This window comes from Myotis yumanensis, unplaced genomic scaffold, assembly GCF_028538775.1.
Source record: "Myotis yumanensis isolate MYYU_CA2020_CCGP unplaced genomic scaffold, mMyoYum1.0.hap1 SCAF_1, whole genome shotgun sequence".
Taxonomy (NCBI): Eukaryota; Metazoa; Chordata; class Mammalia; order Chiroptera; family Vespertilionidae; genus Myotis; species Myotis yumanensis.
Genome location: NW_027223752.1, coordinates 131,073,224 through 131,089,387, shown reverse-complemented (window position 1 = coordinate 131,089,387; position 16,164 = coordinate 131,073,224). Strand labels below are relative to the sequence as shown.

The 16,164-nt window shown below is 38.0% G+C and overlaps 1 protein-coding gene across 1 annotated transcript in view; it reads right to left on the bottom strand.

Moving 5' to 3' along the window:
- Positions 1–16,164, bottom strand: part of LOC139014206 (cyclin-Y-like protein 1) — an 80,262-nt gene that overhangs the window by 61,123 nt on the left and 2,975 nt on the right. The window contains exons 2-3 of the mRNA XM_070421196.1: positions 10,229–10,291; positions 9,843–9,907 (exon numbers count right to left, since the gene is read on the bottom strand). Of these exons, the coding sequence (XP_070277297.1) occupies positions 9,843–9,907; positions 10,229–10,291 (128 nt within the window). The remainder of the gene's footprint in view (positions 1–9,842; positions 9,908–10,228; positions 10,292–16,164) is intronic.

Below are 16,164 nucleotides of genomic sequence, written 5' to 3'. Positions count from 1 at the left end.
CCTAAAGAAAGGTGAGATTTGGGATCCAGGCTAGAGGGAGAAACGCGCACAGTGAGAACTAGAGTCTCAGAGAAAGACTGCCCCCCACAAAATTCGCGAATGTGGAAGGGGGTCCGCAGGGCCGCTGGCAGAAAGGGATTCTAGATATTAACCCACAGCTGGACTGGACCCAGAAAGGCAGCCTGCAGTACTCAGCTGCGCAGAGTCACACACAGAATTGAGCACAGATCCAGGGTAGAGAGGCCTTTTAGCCCAGGATATTAAGACAGAAACACTGCTACCCAGGGGCTATAGCAGAAATTTACTCTTGTGTGTAAATACAACTAAAAACAGACTGAGAACCAGAGAGAGCAGAGAGATCCCGCCTGCTTGAAAATAGGGTTGTGGTTTACAACGCCAGGGAACTTCAATACTGTGCTGACTACCTGCAAGGAAAAAGACGTGCCAAGCAGAACAGTGGAGGAAGTGAACAACCTTCACTATTTCACATTATTATTATTATTATTATTATTATTTATTGCTTAAAGTATTACAAAGAGTATTACCTATGTCTCCTTTTTCCCTCACATTATTTTTTATATTTTACTTAAGAAACTAATTTTTTCTCTCACTCAATTTTACTTTATTTTTTATTATATTTTTATTTTTAACTATTAGTATTAGTACTATTATTTTACCCATTTTTTAAAGTTTTATTTTATATTATTTTTTCTTTATTTTATTTTATTTTATTTTGGGATTAGTGTTATACATTCTATTTTGATTTTCCCTTTAGCATTATTTTACTCTATCTCAATTTTGCCTTTATCCCAACACTCTCTTCATCACTTTTCCCTTTTTTTGTCCTGTTTATATTACCCTGTTCCTGCTTTAGTTTTTCTCTATCCTTTCTTCTCACTCCCTGTTAAAAATTGATCTTACTCATACATCTAATTTCCCTCCCCTGCTCCAAACCCATAGACACTTCTCTCTTCGCTTTCTTCACAATCCACATTCTTTTTCTTTTCTTTGCCTTTTTCTTTGTCTGTCTTGTTGTTTGTTTGATTATTGGTTAATTTTTTTGTTAGTTTGTTTTTGTTTATTTGGTTTTTGCTTCTGTTTTTCCTCTCCTCACTTGTTCTCTTCTTCTACTAATAGCTTAACTAATTCCAACCACCAACTCAGGCCTATCCACTCTCTATCCTCCTTTTCCAATAGTAAACAAATACATAGATAGATAGATAGATTAAAGAAGGAGGAAAATTATATATATAAATTTTCTTTTATATATATATATATATATATATATATTTCAATATATATATTTTTCTTTTTTTGAATTTAGTTTTTTATTTTTCTTCTTATACACCCATTCTCTTTCTACCTCCTCTATACTGAATTGTTGCTATTTCCCCATTCATTTAATTCCTTGACCTTACCTCCTAGAAATAAGCTCTGCCTCCTCAGATTCCTCTGGGTGTTTGTTGTTTGGAGGTTTGTTGTTTGCATTTTTTGGATTAGTTGTTCTTTGTAGTTTGCACTCATCTCTGGGTGCTTGTGGTTTGCATTTTTTGGATTAGTTTTATTGGAGTTTTCTCCCCATATACATATTTTTCCCCTTCTTTTTTTTTCCTTCTCTCTCTTACATTTTTTCCTTTTCTCAATATCATTTTTGCACTCATCTCTATTCCCTAATTCTCTTTTCTCTGGTGGTCACCTTTATTTAGGGGTATTAGTATTGTGAATACATTTGTGTTTGGTGCCCTGCGCATTGTGTCTTGTTGTGTTGTATTTTGTGCCTTTACGTCAACACAGGAGAGAGAGAGCTACATAACCAGAAACCCTGAGAGGAGCGATCATGGGGAGACAAAGAAACAGCCCGCATACAAAAGAAGGAATCACCAGAAAATGAAGTAAATGAGATGAAGGCAAGCAATATGACAGAGAAAGAATTCAGAGCAATGGTCATAAGGTTGCTGAAAATGATGGAAGACAAATTCAATAATATGTGTAAGAACCAAGAGGAAATGAAGAACCAAGAAGAAATGAAAAATGACATCGCTGCAATAAAGAATTCAATAGAAAGCATCAACAGTAGACTAGAAGAAGCAGAGGACTGCATCCGTGAGCTAAAAGACAAGGTAGGAAAAAAAACCCAAGCAGAGCAGCATCTAGAAAAAAAATTTAAAATAACAGGAGAGCCTAAGGGAACTTTTGGACAACATGAAACGAAACAACATCCACATAATAGGGGTGCCAGAAGGAGAGGAAACTGAGCAAGGAATAGAAAACCTGTTTGAAGAAATAATGACAGAAAACTTCCCTGATATAGGGAAGAAAAAACTCACACAAATCCAAGAAGCTCACAGAGTCCCAAACAAGACAAACCCCAAAAGATCAACACCAAGACACATTATAATTAAATTGGCAAACACAAACAACAAAGTAAGAATCTTAAAGGCTGCCAATGAGAGACAGAAAGTTACCTACAAAAGATCTCCCATCAGACTATCGACTGATTTCTCAACAGAAACACATCAGGCAAGAAGGGAATGGAATGAAATATACAAAGTCATACAAAGCAAGGGTCTGAATCCAAGAATACTGTACCTAGCAAAGCTATCAATAAAAATTGAGGGTGAATTCAGGAGCTTCACAGACAAAAAAAAGGACTAAGGGAGTTTATTACCACCAAACCAGCAATGCAAGAAATGCTAAAGGGTCTGCTGTAAAAAGAAGACATAGGAAGGGAAGAAGGAACACAGGCATAAAGAATAAAAATGGTGACAAACAATACCTATCAATAATAACTTTAAATGTAAATGGATTAAATGCCCCAATCAAAAGACAAAGGGTAGTTGAGTGGATAAGAAAACATGACCCATATATCTGTTGTCTGCAGGAAACCCACCTTAGAACAAAGGACTCACACAGACTGATGTTTAAGGGATGGAAAACAGTTTTTCAGGCGAATGGAAATGAAAAAAAAAAGCTGGGGTAGCAATACTTACATTTGACAAATTAGACCTCAAAGTGAAGGCCATAACAAGAGATAAGGAAGGCCACTTCATAATACTAAAAGGAGCAATTCAGTAAGAGAATATAATTCTGATAAACATATATACACCAAATACAGGAGCACCCTAATACAGAAAAAAACTTCTGGAGGATATCAAGGGAGAGATTGACAGCAATACAATCATAGTAGGGGACTTTAATACCTAACTAACACCACTGGTCAAATCCTCTAAACAAAAAAAAAAAATCAGTAAAGAAACAGCAATCCTAAATGACTCACTAGATCAGATGAAATTAATTGACATCTTCAGAACATCCCACCCCAAAGCCACAGAATATAATTCTTCTCAAGTGCAAATGGGTCATTTCCAAAAATAGACGACATATTGGGACACAGGCAAAATCTCTTCAAATTCAAGAAGATAGAAATCATATCAAGCATCTTCTCAGATCACAATGGCATAAAACTAGAAATCAACTACAATAAAAACAATAAAAAAATCAAACACTTGGAGGCTAAATAGCCTGCTTTTAAACAATGATTGGGTTACCAAAGAGATCAAAGAATAAATAAAAAGCATCATGGCAACAAATGACAATGAAAACACAACAATGCAAAATCTATGGGACACAGCGAAAGCAGTCTTGAGAGGGAAGTTCATAGCTCTGCAGGCCTATCTCAGAAAACAGGAAAAGATGGTAATAAATTATCTAACCCTACAACTCAAAGAATTAGAAAGAGAGCAACAAGAGAAGCCCAGTGTAAGCAGAAGGAAGGAAATAATAAATATCACAGTGGCGATAAATAGAGACCAAAAAAACAATACAAAAGATCAACAAAACCAAGACCTGGTTCTTTGAAAGGATAAACAAGACTGATGAACCTCTAGCCAGGCTCACCCAGAAGCAAAGAGAGAGGACCCAAATAAACAAAATCAGAAATGAAGGAGGCAAAGTAACAACCGATCCCACAGAAATACAAACAATTATGAAAAAATACTATGAACAACCCTATTCTTTTTTTTTATTCTTTTTTAAAAAATATATTATAATAAGTATTACAAAGGGTATTACATATGTGTCCTTCCCCCACCCCCTGCCCTTGACAGTCCCTGCCCTCCCTTACCCCCCAGTGTCTTATGTCCATTAGTTATGCTTATATGTATGCATACAAGTTGAACAACCCTATTCCAACAAAATGGACAACCTAGATGAAATGGGCATATTCTTAGAAAAATACAAGCTCCCAAAACTCAATCAAGAAGAATCAAAACACCTGAATAGGCTGATAACTACCAAACAAATTGAAGAAGCAATCAAAAATCTTCCAGCAAACAAAAGCCCTGGTCTGGACGGCTTTATAGGGGAGTTCTACCAAGCATTCAAAGAAGAACTAAAACCTATCCTCCTCAGACTATTTCAAAAAATTCAAGAGGAAGGCCACTTCTAAGCTCTTTCTATGAAGCCAGCATTACCCTAATTCCAAAACCAGATAAAGACACTACCAAAAAAGAGAACTACAGGCCAATATCCTTGATGAACATAGATGCTAAAATCCTCAACAAAATTCTAGCAAATGGAATTCAGCATTACATTAGAAAGATCATACACCATGACCAAGAGGGATTTATTCAGGGGATGCAAGGATGGTACAATATCCACAGATCAATAAATGTGATACATCACATAAACAAACTGAGAGATAAAAATCACATAATCATATCAATCAATGCAGAAAAAGCATTTGACAAAATCCAACACCCTTTTGTGATAAAATTCCTCAGCAAGGTGGGAATAGAGAGATCATACCTCAACATAATAAAAGCCTTATACGAAAAACCTACAGCCAACATCATACTCAATGGGCAAAAACTAAACTCATTTCCCCTAAGAACAGGAACAAAACAGGGATGCCCACTCTCACCACTCCTGTTCGATACAGTACTGGAAGTGCTAGCCATAGCGATCATACAGGAAGAAATAAAAGGCATCCAAATTGGAAAAGAAGAAGTAAAACTGTCCTTATTCGCAGATAACATGATACTATACATAGAAAACCTCAAAGACTCCATCAAAAAAACTACTGGACCTAATAAGTGAATATGGCAAAGTAGCAGGATACAAAATTAACACCCAGAAATCTACGGCCTTCTTATTCACTAATAATGAACTCACAGAAAGAGAAGCTAAAAAAAAAGTCCCATTTATCATTGCACCAAAAAAATTAAGATACCTAGGAATAAACTTAACTAAGGACGTAAAAGACCTGTACTCAGAAAACTACAGGACACTGAAATAAGAGATAGAAGAAGACATGAACAAATGGAAGAATATACCATGTTCATGGATTGGTAGAATCAACATCATTAAAATGTCCATACTACCCAAAGCAATCTATAAATTCAATGCCATCCCCATTAAAATACCAACGGCATACTGCAAAGACCTAGAATAAACTCTCCAAAAATTCATCTGGAATAAAAAAAGATCCCAAATAGCTGCAGCAATCTTGAGAAAGAAGAACAATATAGGAGGGATCACAATACCAGATATCAGACTGTATTACAAAGCCACTGTTCTCAAAACTGCCTGGTACTGGCACCAGAACAGACTATATAGACCAGTGAAACAGAACAGAGAACCCAGAAATCAACACAAGCCAGTATGTTCAATTAATATTTTACAAAGGAGGCAAGAGCATACAAGAGAGACAGGACAGTCTCTTCAATAAATGGTGTTGGGAAAACTGGACAGATACTTGCAAAAAAAATCAAACTAGATCACCAACTTACACCATACACAAAAATAAAATGGATAAAGGACTTAAATGTAAGATGGGAAGCCATAAAAATCTTAGAAGAAGCCATAGGCAGCAAAATAGCAGACATTTGTCATAGCAATACTAAGTTGCTGTAAAAGAGAAGGAATTCTTACCATTTGCAACAGCATGGATGGAACTGGAGAGCATTATGCAAAGTGAAATAAGCCAGTCAATAAAAGAAAAATACCACATTATCTCACTCATTTATCGATAATAAAGACCATTATAAACTGATTAACAAAAATAGATACAGAGGCAGAGCAGCATCAAGCAGACTGTCAAACTACAGCAGGAAGGCTGGGGAGGGTTGGTGGGAAGGTAAGAGATCAACCCAAGGACTTGTATGCATGCATATAAGCATAACCAATGGACGCAAGATACTGGGGGGTAGGGGCGACCAGGGTAAGGTCGATGGGGGAAAAAAGGAGACATATGTCCTACTCTTTGTAATACTTTAAAAGGCGGGTTAAGGATCCCTCCCCCCCGCCCCCTTACAGCCCCAATTGGCCATCTAGATGAGCTATAATCAGTGGAATAAAGATCAATAGCAAAATCTATCATTTAGAATTGAAGATCAGATAAAGAGCTTCACAGACAAGAAAAAGCTAAAGGAGTTCATCACCACCAAACCAGTATTATATGAAATGCTGAAGGGTATTCTTTAAGAAGAGGAAGAAGAAGAAAAAGGTAAAGCTAAAAATTATGAACAACAAAGTGAAAACAAATACATATCTATCAACAAATAAATCTAAAAATCAAGTGAATAAAAAATCTGATGAACAGAATAAACGGGTGAATATAATAGAATCAGGGGCATAGAAAAGGAGTGGACTGACAATTCTCGGGCGCAGGGGGGAAGGGGGTATGGGCAATGAGGGAAGAAATTGGACAAAAATCTTACACCTATAGATGAGGACAGTGGCGGGGGTGCGGGGGGCATGGGAGGGTGGGAACCGAGTGGAGGGGAGCTATGAGGGGGAGGGAAAAGGAACAACTGTAATCATCTGAACAATAAAGATTTATTTTAAAAAAATAAAAAAGACAGAGGAAGACATACAACACAGGAAACAGATTTTCAACCAGTGTTCCACACCTCACACTGGTGTGTAGCAAGAATGTTTAAAACATGCAATATCTGACTATTTGGGCAGGTCCACTGACCTTTTCCCTTACATTGTCAAATAACAAAATGACAACAGCCAATACCATAACAGACGTTCAGAGTGAATGAATAAATATGATACCTACTTTTTTGGTAGATCAACAAAAAATATTTTTGATGTGCCTTGGAATTGTAATTAGTGTATGCATGCCATGAGATGCAAAAGGTTGAAAATTGCTGATCTAAAGAAATTGGGGATCCAACACAAGAGAACAGTATGTGAGATCCCAGATGACTTTAAAAAAATATGCCTAGCCGTAACCGGTTTGGCTCAGTGGATAGAGCATCGGCCTGCGGACTGAAAGGTCCCAGGTTCGATTCCGGTCAAGGGCATGTACCTTGGTTGCAGGCATATCCCCAGTAGGGGGTGTGCAGGAGGCAGCTGATCGATGTTTCTCTCTCATCGATGTTTCTAACTCTCTATCCCTCTCCCTTTCTCTCTGTAAAAAATTAATAAAATATATTTTTTTAAAAATATGCCTAAAAGCAGGCACAGAGCAGGCCTTTGGAGAACAAGTCTAAACTAAAGGAAGATAAAAAAAAGGCTGGGGAGATGGCTTCCAAGAAGAAGTGGAGCAAATGTGTTCAGTACATGGAAAATATTTTTGACAGGCCTGTGACAAATGTCACAACATTTCAGGAAAAAAACAGCTGCTAGAAAAGAAAAAGTGAATACACTAAAAAAAATTAATTCCGCATACACACAAAAAATGAAAACTTACTAGGTATTATGTTAATGTAGCATAAATACATAATTTATGTCCCAATAGTCATCTTTCTCTGTCAAGTTACTAGATTGTTAGATATAAAGCAGTTATTTCTGAAATCAGAGAAACCAGCCTACTTGCTGCATTTGGCTATGTGAGATCATGATGAGAACAGGGGTTTGAATTATCCTGGAGAAGTGTAGCGGTGCTCAAATCTCAGTAATATAGGGGGTCCCAAAAAAAGTATACACATTTGAACAGCTGATAACTCACTTAAGTTTTACTCCTTTTCAGGTTTAACTGATTTGAAATAATGGCGAAGCCAGACTAAGCTTAGAACAAAGAAAACGTATCCTAAAGTCCTACTAGATCTTTTTTATGGTGAGACATAAAAGATAAAGTTTACAGCACGAAACCGGCAACAGTCCACAAATTGAGGGCACACAAATACGGAATAAAATAATTAATTCTTGACATGTGTAATTTTATTGCTTTGTTTTATCAGCAGTGCCTGGACCAGACCAGTCATCAGTTTGAAAATAGGCACTGACAAAAACAAATTACTCATTTCTGCAGATTCTTTCAAATTTTGAAACTGAACTGTATGTTAATAAACACTGGCATAATCATTCAAAGTGCATATACATTTGTTGAGCAAAAGAATGAAGGGTGTACAAGAAAGAGGCACAGCCAAAGAACTATATGACTCAGCATTAAAAATATTTACAAAGTCATAATAATGTAAAATTGATTCTGATTGAATAAAAACCTTGATCCTTGTTGGGAGGACAGAGGGAGGGGAAAAAAAGGCCACACTGGAGTGAGAAAGATAAGCTTTCAGCTGCCATGACAATAAGCTAAGATATAACCCTAAAAATTGACTTAGCTTTATATTGTTCATTTTGCTAAAAATCAAGATTAAAACTTAAGGCAAAAATTAAGGCAGACATTTATACCACAGACATGTTATTGACATTTAACTTAGAGGTTAGAAGCCCTAAAAATGAGCATTACTAAAGCCAAAAAGTTTCCTAAATATGGAAGTTTGATCATGAAGATAACAGAAGTGATTTAGAAAATCTACCATGCTAATGATATTGGTTCCATTATATATTGTTAAAAATCGTGGCAGACAATTTTTAATTCAAATTACTAATTTCTTATGTAACTTTTCAACTATTTACTTACATGGTAGGAATAACAACTGCTCTTTCTTTTTCCTCGCACTAAGAATAAAAGAAAATTAACCCATCAGTACTGATACAAATGCCACAGAAAAAAAAAGTTACTGATTACCTGAAAGATTACCAACATACAAAATAAGAATAAATTTTATTCCATTTCTTTTATAACTTCCAACAAAATTTATAAATTAAAGCACCTGGTAAGAGGAGCCCCATAAGCAAAATATTAAAACTAAAATTTGCCTTTTTGACCTAATGGATATTCTGTTTTAGGTACAAATAAAAGTCTTTCATGTCCAGAAGGAAAGGGCAAAGGACAAAGCCAGGGGAGAAACTTCGCTAATAAAAAAGCTTATCTGTTGTGCCTCTGAGCCACTACTCAGTCATAGTTTCCAATTCTACACGGATACCCTCTGTACTTGAACCACCAGGATCTAACAGTTGAGGGCTCTAAGAACCAGTTTCTGGCCAGGCACCTGCAAGCATCCTGAACCACTTAGGTAACCACCTAGAATATCTTACTAAGAAATTAAATGCGTCTCTACTCAACTGCAAAGTAACCTATCCAATTTAAACTTTAAAATGATGCGGCTAACCTAAGTAAACAAGTGTACAGCACACAAAATCATTTTGCTCCAATAAAGATCTGAAGAAAAATAAAAGTGCCAAAGAGGGTCTTGGGCTGAACTCTGTTTCCCACTCTGCCTCCTTTAACGTGGCAGGGGCATCATAGGCACACATTCCTTAGGACTGAGGAGAGGGGCATGGGATAGCACTTCCTTTACTCTCTCACCCTCTCTCTACAGGTGAGCAGCCCCTGGCTCTGGAAGAAACTGAGAAATGCAGCAATCCTAAGCAAAATGATCAGCTCCAGACAGTCATGCACACATGCCATGAAAACGCATGTTAAAACCCCCACTTTGTATTGAGCTGCATGGATTCAAATAAAATGGACCCTTCCCTGCCTGTACTTCTGCTGTCACAATCAACTGAAAGACTCGATCCGTGTGCTTTTTAAACTCGACTGAACATAACACTAAAGAAAATAAGCAGGCAAGCAGAAGCTTTAAAATCCTAGTTCTGGTTCTTATCCTAAAACAAACAGGACACAGGAAATTGACATAGTTGCACATGCTCCTGCTAGGCTTCTGGGAACCTCATAGGGCTCTGTTCCTCTGAGGTACTCTGGCAGCATTACATAGGGCGAGAGAGTTTGAATACCTTCAAATTCTAATGTGAAATAGCATCCTTTGCTTGAGCACTATGTAAGATTACAAATTCAGTCCTCATATATAAACAATTGATCCTTGTAATTGTTCAAATAAAAACCTGTCATTTAAATCTGATCTTGACTTACCATCTACTTGCGATTTCTTCAGGAAAATTGTGCACGCCTCTGGATGGTCAGAAGGGATTAAACCTAAAGCCCAAATAGAAAAATACATCATTTAAAATTAGCTACACACCAATTTATACCACTTATAACGGTGTTGGGAAGAATTTTTAAGTAATGGTAACAAGCCAAGTTTAGTCAAGGCGATGTAAGAAATGAACCTCTGTGGTCCACCTCCAGTATGGTCAGCTTTTGATGGGATTTACTGAATTTCCCAGGACAAACAGAAAGTAGGGAGGAGGGAAGAGGAACAAAGAACTGTGCACCTGGGCCAGCATCATGATGGAAACCCCTGAGGCATCATGGTGGAAACCCCCTCCAGTAGACAGGGGAGGTGCAGGCAGCTAGAAAGGCTTCAGCCCAATATTGTAAAAGGCCCAATGGGAGACAGCAAGACCTAGGTGACCTATGAGGAAACAGGTGACCCCATAGTAGTACTCAGCCAATGAGGAACTGGAGGAGGGATTAAATAAATAGCCTATGCTTCCCATATCAGGTGTGCCTATGACAAAGGACATCAACTCTGGAGGCCAAATTATTAAATGTCTCATTTTCGCCATACTTCTGTCTCTGGGTCCGTCATTTGAATTCTGACAGATGAGCCATTTCTCACAGCAACAATATAAAAATTCTACTGGGAAAATTTAAAATTGTAGAATCTTTCTATGCATGTGGAACAAATACAAGCTATGCCTAAGACTTTTTTTTAACTTGCACCTAAGTAGTCTATGAATTGTGTACATGCTTCCCCACTTCTATTTGTCATTAGAAATACAGTCACTCTCATTTATGCTGATACTAGTGACCCGGTGCACAAGTTCATGCACAAGTGGGTTCCCTCAGCCTGACCGGCAATTGAGGCCTATGGGGGGGGGGGGGGGGCCAGCAGGGGGGGAGGGGTCCTGGGAGGTTGGCTGCCAGTGAGCGGGAGGGGACATGGGCAGTTGGCTGGCTGGCCCTGCCCCCGATTAGGGGTGGGGCTGGCCAGGGGAGGGACCATGGGCAGTTGTCGGCTCCGCCCCTGATTGGGATGGGGGGGAGGGGCTGAAGGAGTTGTGGGGGTCAATTGGGGCCCGGATCGGGCCGTTTGGCAGCCACAGTGCTCATCAAAGAGACCAGTGGTTCCCGTCATTCTGCTATTCTGGTCGCTGGGCTTTTATATATATAGATTCCAGAAACAGTGCCAAGAAGCAAGTTACACTGTGGCAAATTGGTGTCAGATACCAGCTAATCTATCAAATATGCCCAAATCACGTGAGCTGTTTTTGGCAAATGTTTTTTACTCATTAGGCTAATTCTAATTCCATTAAAAACATGAACTTATTTTCTTAGCTGTGGCTTGCTTAGGGCTCCATATCGTGGCACATTTAAAAGGACAGTATAATAGCTCAAGGCTCTAGTCTACAGGAACACTGTCATGACAGTGACTTTTATACTTTCATCAAAGTGATTTTTAAATTCTGCCCTCAATTTCCAAAGTTAAAGCTCCACTTCTTCTTTCCAGGCCACACAATTAATTTGAGGGCTTCAATAAGAATACTTTCTGGACTTGATCTAGGGCTGCTTGTAAAAATGCAATTTGCTGTAACTATGTAAGGGTAGGTGTGCCTGCAGTCCACCTTGCACCAAGGTGGGATAATCTTCTATTTAGGCAAGTATGCCAAATAGATATCTGAATTTTAATAACACAAAGCTTGCCACTACGTGGAATAATAAAGTCATTACTTTAAAAAAAAACCTATGATATTCCTTAGTAGTGATCATCTGAAACCACTTAACCAATCTTGTAAGAAAGTGGACCAAGATCCTGAGAGAGTAATGATTATGGCAATATTTCCCAAATTGCATAATAATGGTCCTATTTATTAAAAGGGTGTTTGGAAGTCATGTAAAAGTAAATGATATCCCTGATTCTTAGAGATCAAAATGCACACTGACGTGTTAAGAACTAATCAGTCTAGTAATGAGTAATGTCTAACACATCATTTCACAAATTTATACCTAGAACCTTTTTCCCCCTCCAAGTAATACAGTTAGCATCTTGCACAAACATAATTTGGGACATCCTGGTTTCACAGGCATCTGAGCCATCCATTTTGATACTAAGGCCAACACTAGAAATTTAAATAACTGCACCAATTGCCTGTTCTTCAAAAATGTTCCTTCACTGCATTTCAGTTTATTAAATTGCTTTTGTAGAAACTATTCTATTCAACATTTTAATGTAAAAAAAAACCCACAAAATTATTTTAAAGGTTTTTTCCCACAAATTTGAAAAATAAGACAATGTTAGCTACTTGGAAAATAAATGAATTCAGTTGTACACAAAGTGAGAGGCTGAGACTATCACAGCAGCCTCTAACCTCAGGCTTCTGACAGAATTCAAGACTACTTCCTACCAAAAAGAAAGTAAATATATTGCATTTGAATTAAAAAAGATAAGAGCGAATATTTGCATAAGCAGCCATACAATTGTATCAATGCCAATGGTGTGATAAAGTTTAATTAAAATTTTCAATGGGAAGCCCATGAAAATATGTACTTGAGACAAAGAAGAAGGCTTACACACACACACACACACACACACACACACACACACACACAGGCATGCCCCTAAGGAACAGGTGTTGCTATAGCTCTACATACAAAAATCAAGAATGCTGGAATCAAAGAAATGACAACATGCAGAAAAAATCAAAACAAAGAAACAGCTGAAACTTTGCCTCCCCTACACCTGGGTTCCAGAGCAGGCAGGTGCCTCAGAGCTGGCCAGCCAATCACAGCTGCCTGGGACCTCCCAAAAACCGGAAGAGAAAGGCAGAGCTGAACTCCAGGATCCTTAGAGAGTCTGGAGCTGCGGACTCCCCTTTGCCAGCATGAGGAGGAAGCCTTTTCAGGAGAAATCAACAGGAGAGCAGAACCGAGACAAGTGCTGAGAAGATCCCTTAATTCCTGAATCAAGGAGTACCTTGGTTTTCATTCTGTGAACTCTGGTTATAAAGTCAGTACTTCTCTTCAAAAGATTTAAATCTATTTTAAGATCCATTTTTTCAACTTGCAGCATATTTGCTGTTTAATGGATACATACTTGTCTATAAAGTGTTATTCCTATACTTTACATAGCCAACCTCTGCTGGGGTTTTAAGTACTTACATAGTTCTAAAAAATCATCACATATATAGAGTTTTATAACAACCTTTTAAATCTCCTTAGAAAAGCTCTTTAAAATAAAATGACTAGACCAAAAGGTTAGGTTGCTTTTATGGCTTAATTTATAAAACTAAGTGGCTTTCTAAAACCGGTGAGGGCATATTAGTGGATAGTGCTACCAAGCTTTGAGTAAGATCATGGTTATGTGGGTCAGGAACCTCACCAAGTCTAACTGGCATGTCCTTGAGTGCACAGTGTGACCACAGTTAACAGTGTTATTTCCACATCAGTGAGTTGCCTGTCATTTGCATGTACTGTGTGTGTTGTACCCACTGGGGCCCTAATGTTGTCAATTTACATCAAGTTTTCATAAAATATTTTCTGTTTATGGCCTAAAATAATTTTATATATACCTTCCACTCTTTGCTAAATACTGCAGAATGGTGTGGTGTTGTATTATACATATATATATATATATATATATATGGTTTTAAGCAGCATTTTTCAGAAAGACAATGATTTCCATTTATACTAATTAAATAGAAATGGCAGCAGTTGCTGGGCCCACTGCTGGGCACCTGCTTACTTAAGGCCTCCTGCATTTACTGAACTGCTCTACCCCCTACACTATGCATTGTATTCACTATGCATTGTATTATTTTGTGGCCCATAACACAAAATTAGGAGTCCATCTATTACCGTATAGACTAATGATTTTATCTCTCTGAGTCCACATTCCCACCCCGTCGGGTGACTCCTACCCAAGGCCTTGAGCTGGCTGCCTCACCAAAGGGCATCCCCCACTCTACAGCTCCTCACGCCTCGCTCCTAGTTTCCTAAGTGCGGCTTCCAAACCACTTCTGTAGCTGCCTCACCTTGGATCTCAGTATTGCCTGGTTTTAATCCTCAACCTGTTTTAATGACTGTGACTGAGATGTGACATTTCACATAGTGAAATACACCTTTCTTCCTTTATGTATTTTTAAAAAGTGCTCTGCTCAGTGTTTGAGAACATTTCTGAGTAGCAATTTACCTCAATTTCATCTCACATTATGTAACGTTACTGTTTTAACCCTAAAGTTTAATTGTAATACACTAAAAAAAGGAGTGTGTGAGAAAAGATAGCATCCCCAAAGCTGATCCCACGATGTCTCATTCTATAAATTCCATTCCTATGTGCCATATATCTGGAATTTACATTCCTGCTCTATCAAGCCTGATTTTTTCAAACCTTGGACAACTCAATTTATACCACTCAGAGCCTGTCTTCTCACAAGCAAAACAGATATATTTCCTGTATTACCAAACTCAAAACATTATAAGGATCAAATGAAACCCAAGAGCAATTTATATACTATACAGAGAGCACCAAAAATGACAATAAAGCTTTCACAAATTCATTCAAAAGCAAAATATGAACATTAAGCATTTCATTGGAAAGTGTATGAAATGTCCACTCATCACCCTAACATCACCTTAAGTAAATGTGTGCTTTGGCTGCCCATTAAAGGGGGAAAAATAAAAGTTACACAATTAGCACGAACTTCTCTCAACATATTTTCAAAATAAGCAATACATGCTTCCCCTGCTTCTGTCATGTGAGATTACTGGGTGTCCTCTCCTTCCTTTTTTTTATGTAACTTATCCTGAAGAAAACCACATAGCAGGAAAGAGCTATTTTATCATTTTCTCAGCCTCCATAGTAGTCTACTGCGTGGACATACCAGTTTACTTAAGCAGTCCCTTATTGGACATAAGCTATTGTCTTTTTGAAAATAATGCAACATAAACTTTGTGGAAATGTGGTTTCATTTTGTGGTGTAAGTCTTCAGCATAAATTCCGCAAAGTAGGATTTCGTGATTAATGCCATCTGCATTGCTGTGCGATTTGTGCCAACATCCTTCAGGCGGTGGAGCCATTTTGTATTTCCTTCAGCAAATTATGAAGGGAACTGTTTCTTTGCAGCCTTACCAAAGAGTTAAGTGTCAAGTTTATGGATCTTCTCTCAATAGGAGAGAAAGTACAGGATAGATTTATTTGCATTTCTCTTGTGTATAAAGACACTTTCAAAGATAATCTGCATTTATGCAGATAAAATGCATACTTTTGTCAAGGCCCACTCAGCATACAAGGTCTTGATGCACCATTGCCCTCCTCCCGGCATCCCTCTCAATCTGCTGCAGCCACCTCGTGTTTGCTCTTACTGCCTGCATTCTGTACTCCCACCTGAGGGACTCTGCATGGAAGCCTTTGCCCCCACGTGTTCACTGGGTCTCTCTCACTTTTAGAAATGCTTAATGTCACTTAAAGAGAGCAGCTGTCTTTAACCACCCTGACTTTCTTGATTGTTCATGTCTTGTCCGCCCCTAGGATCTCCTAGAATGTAAAAACCTGAGTTGAGGGAAGAGGCGGGGGCGGGGGAGGGGGGTCCTTAAATTTCATTGTTTGTCCTGCATCTGGAATGGTGCCCAATAAATATCTACTATTTCAGTGTACCCAAACCAATTAAGTTTCTCCCAATTTTCTTATACCTTCCAAGGTTTTATTTAATGCAACCTTTGGATTTATCATCTAAGATCCGCACTGCTTCCTGATCTTGGAGTAGCCGTTATTCAGAATTAAAGACAGAAAACCCACAAAAACACTAAAAGATAGTGCTATGTCCAGTGAAAAACCAATGATGACTTTAATTAGGGATAAAAACATTTAACTTTAAAATACCTTAACTACAAATGACATCCTAATGAAG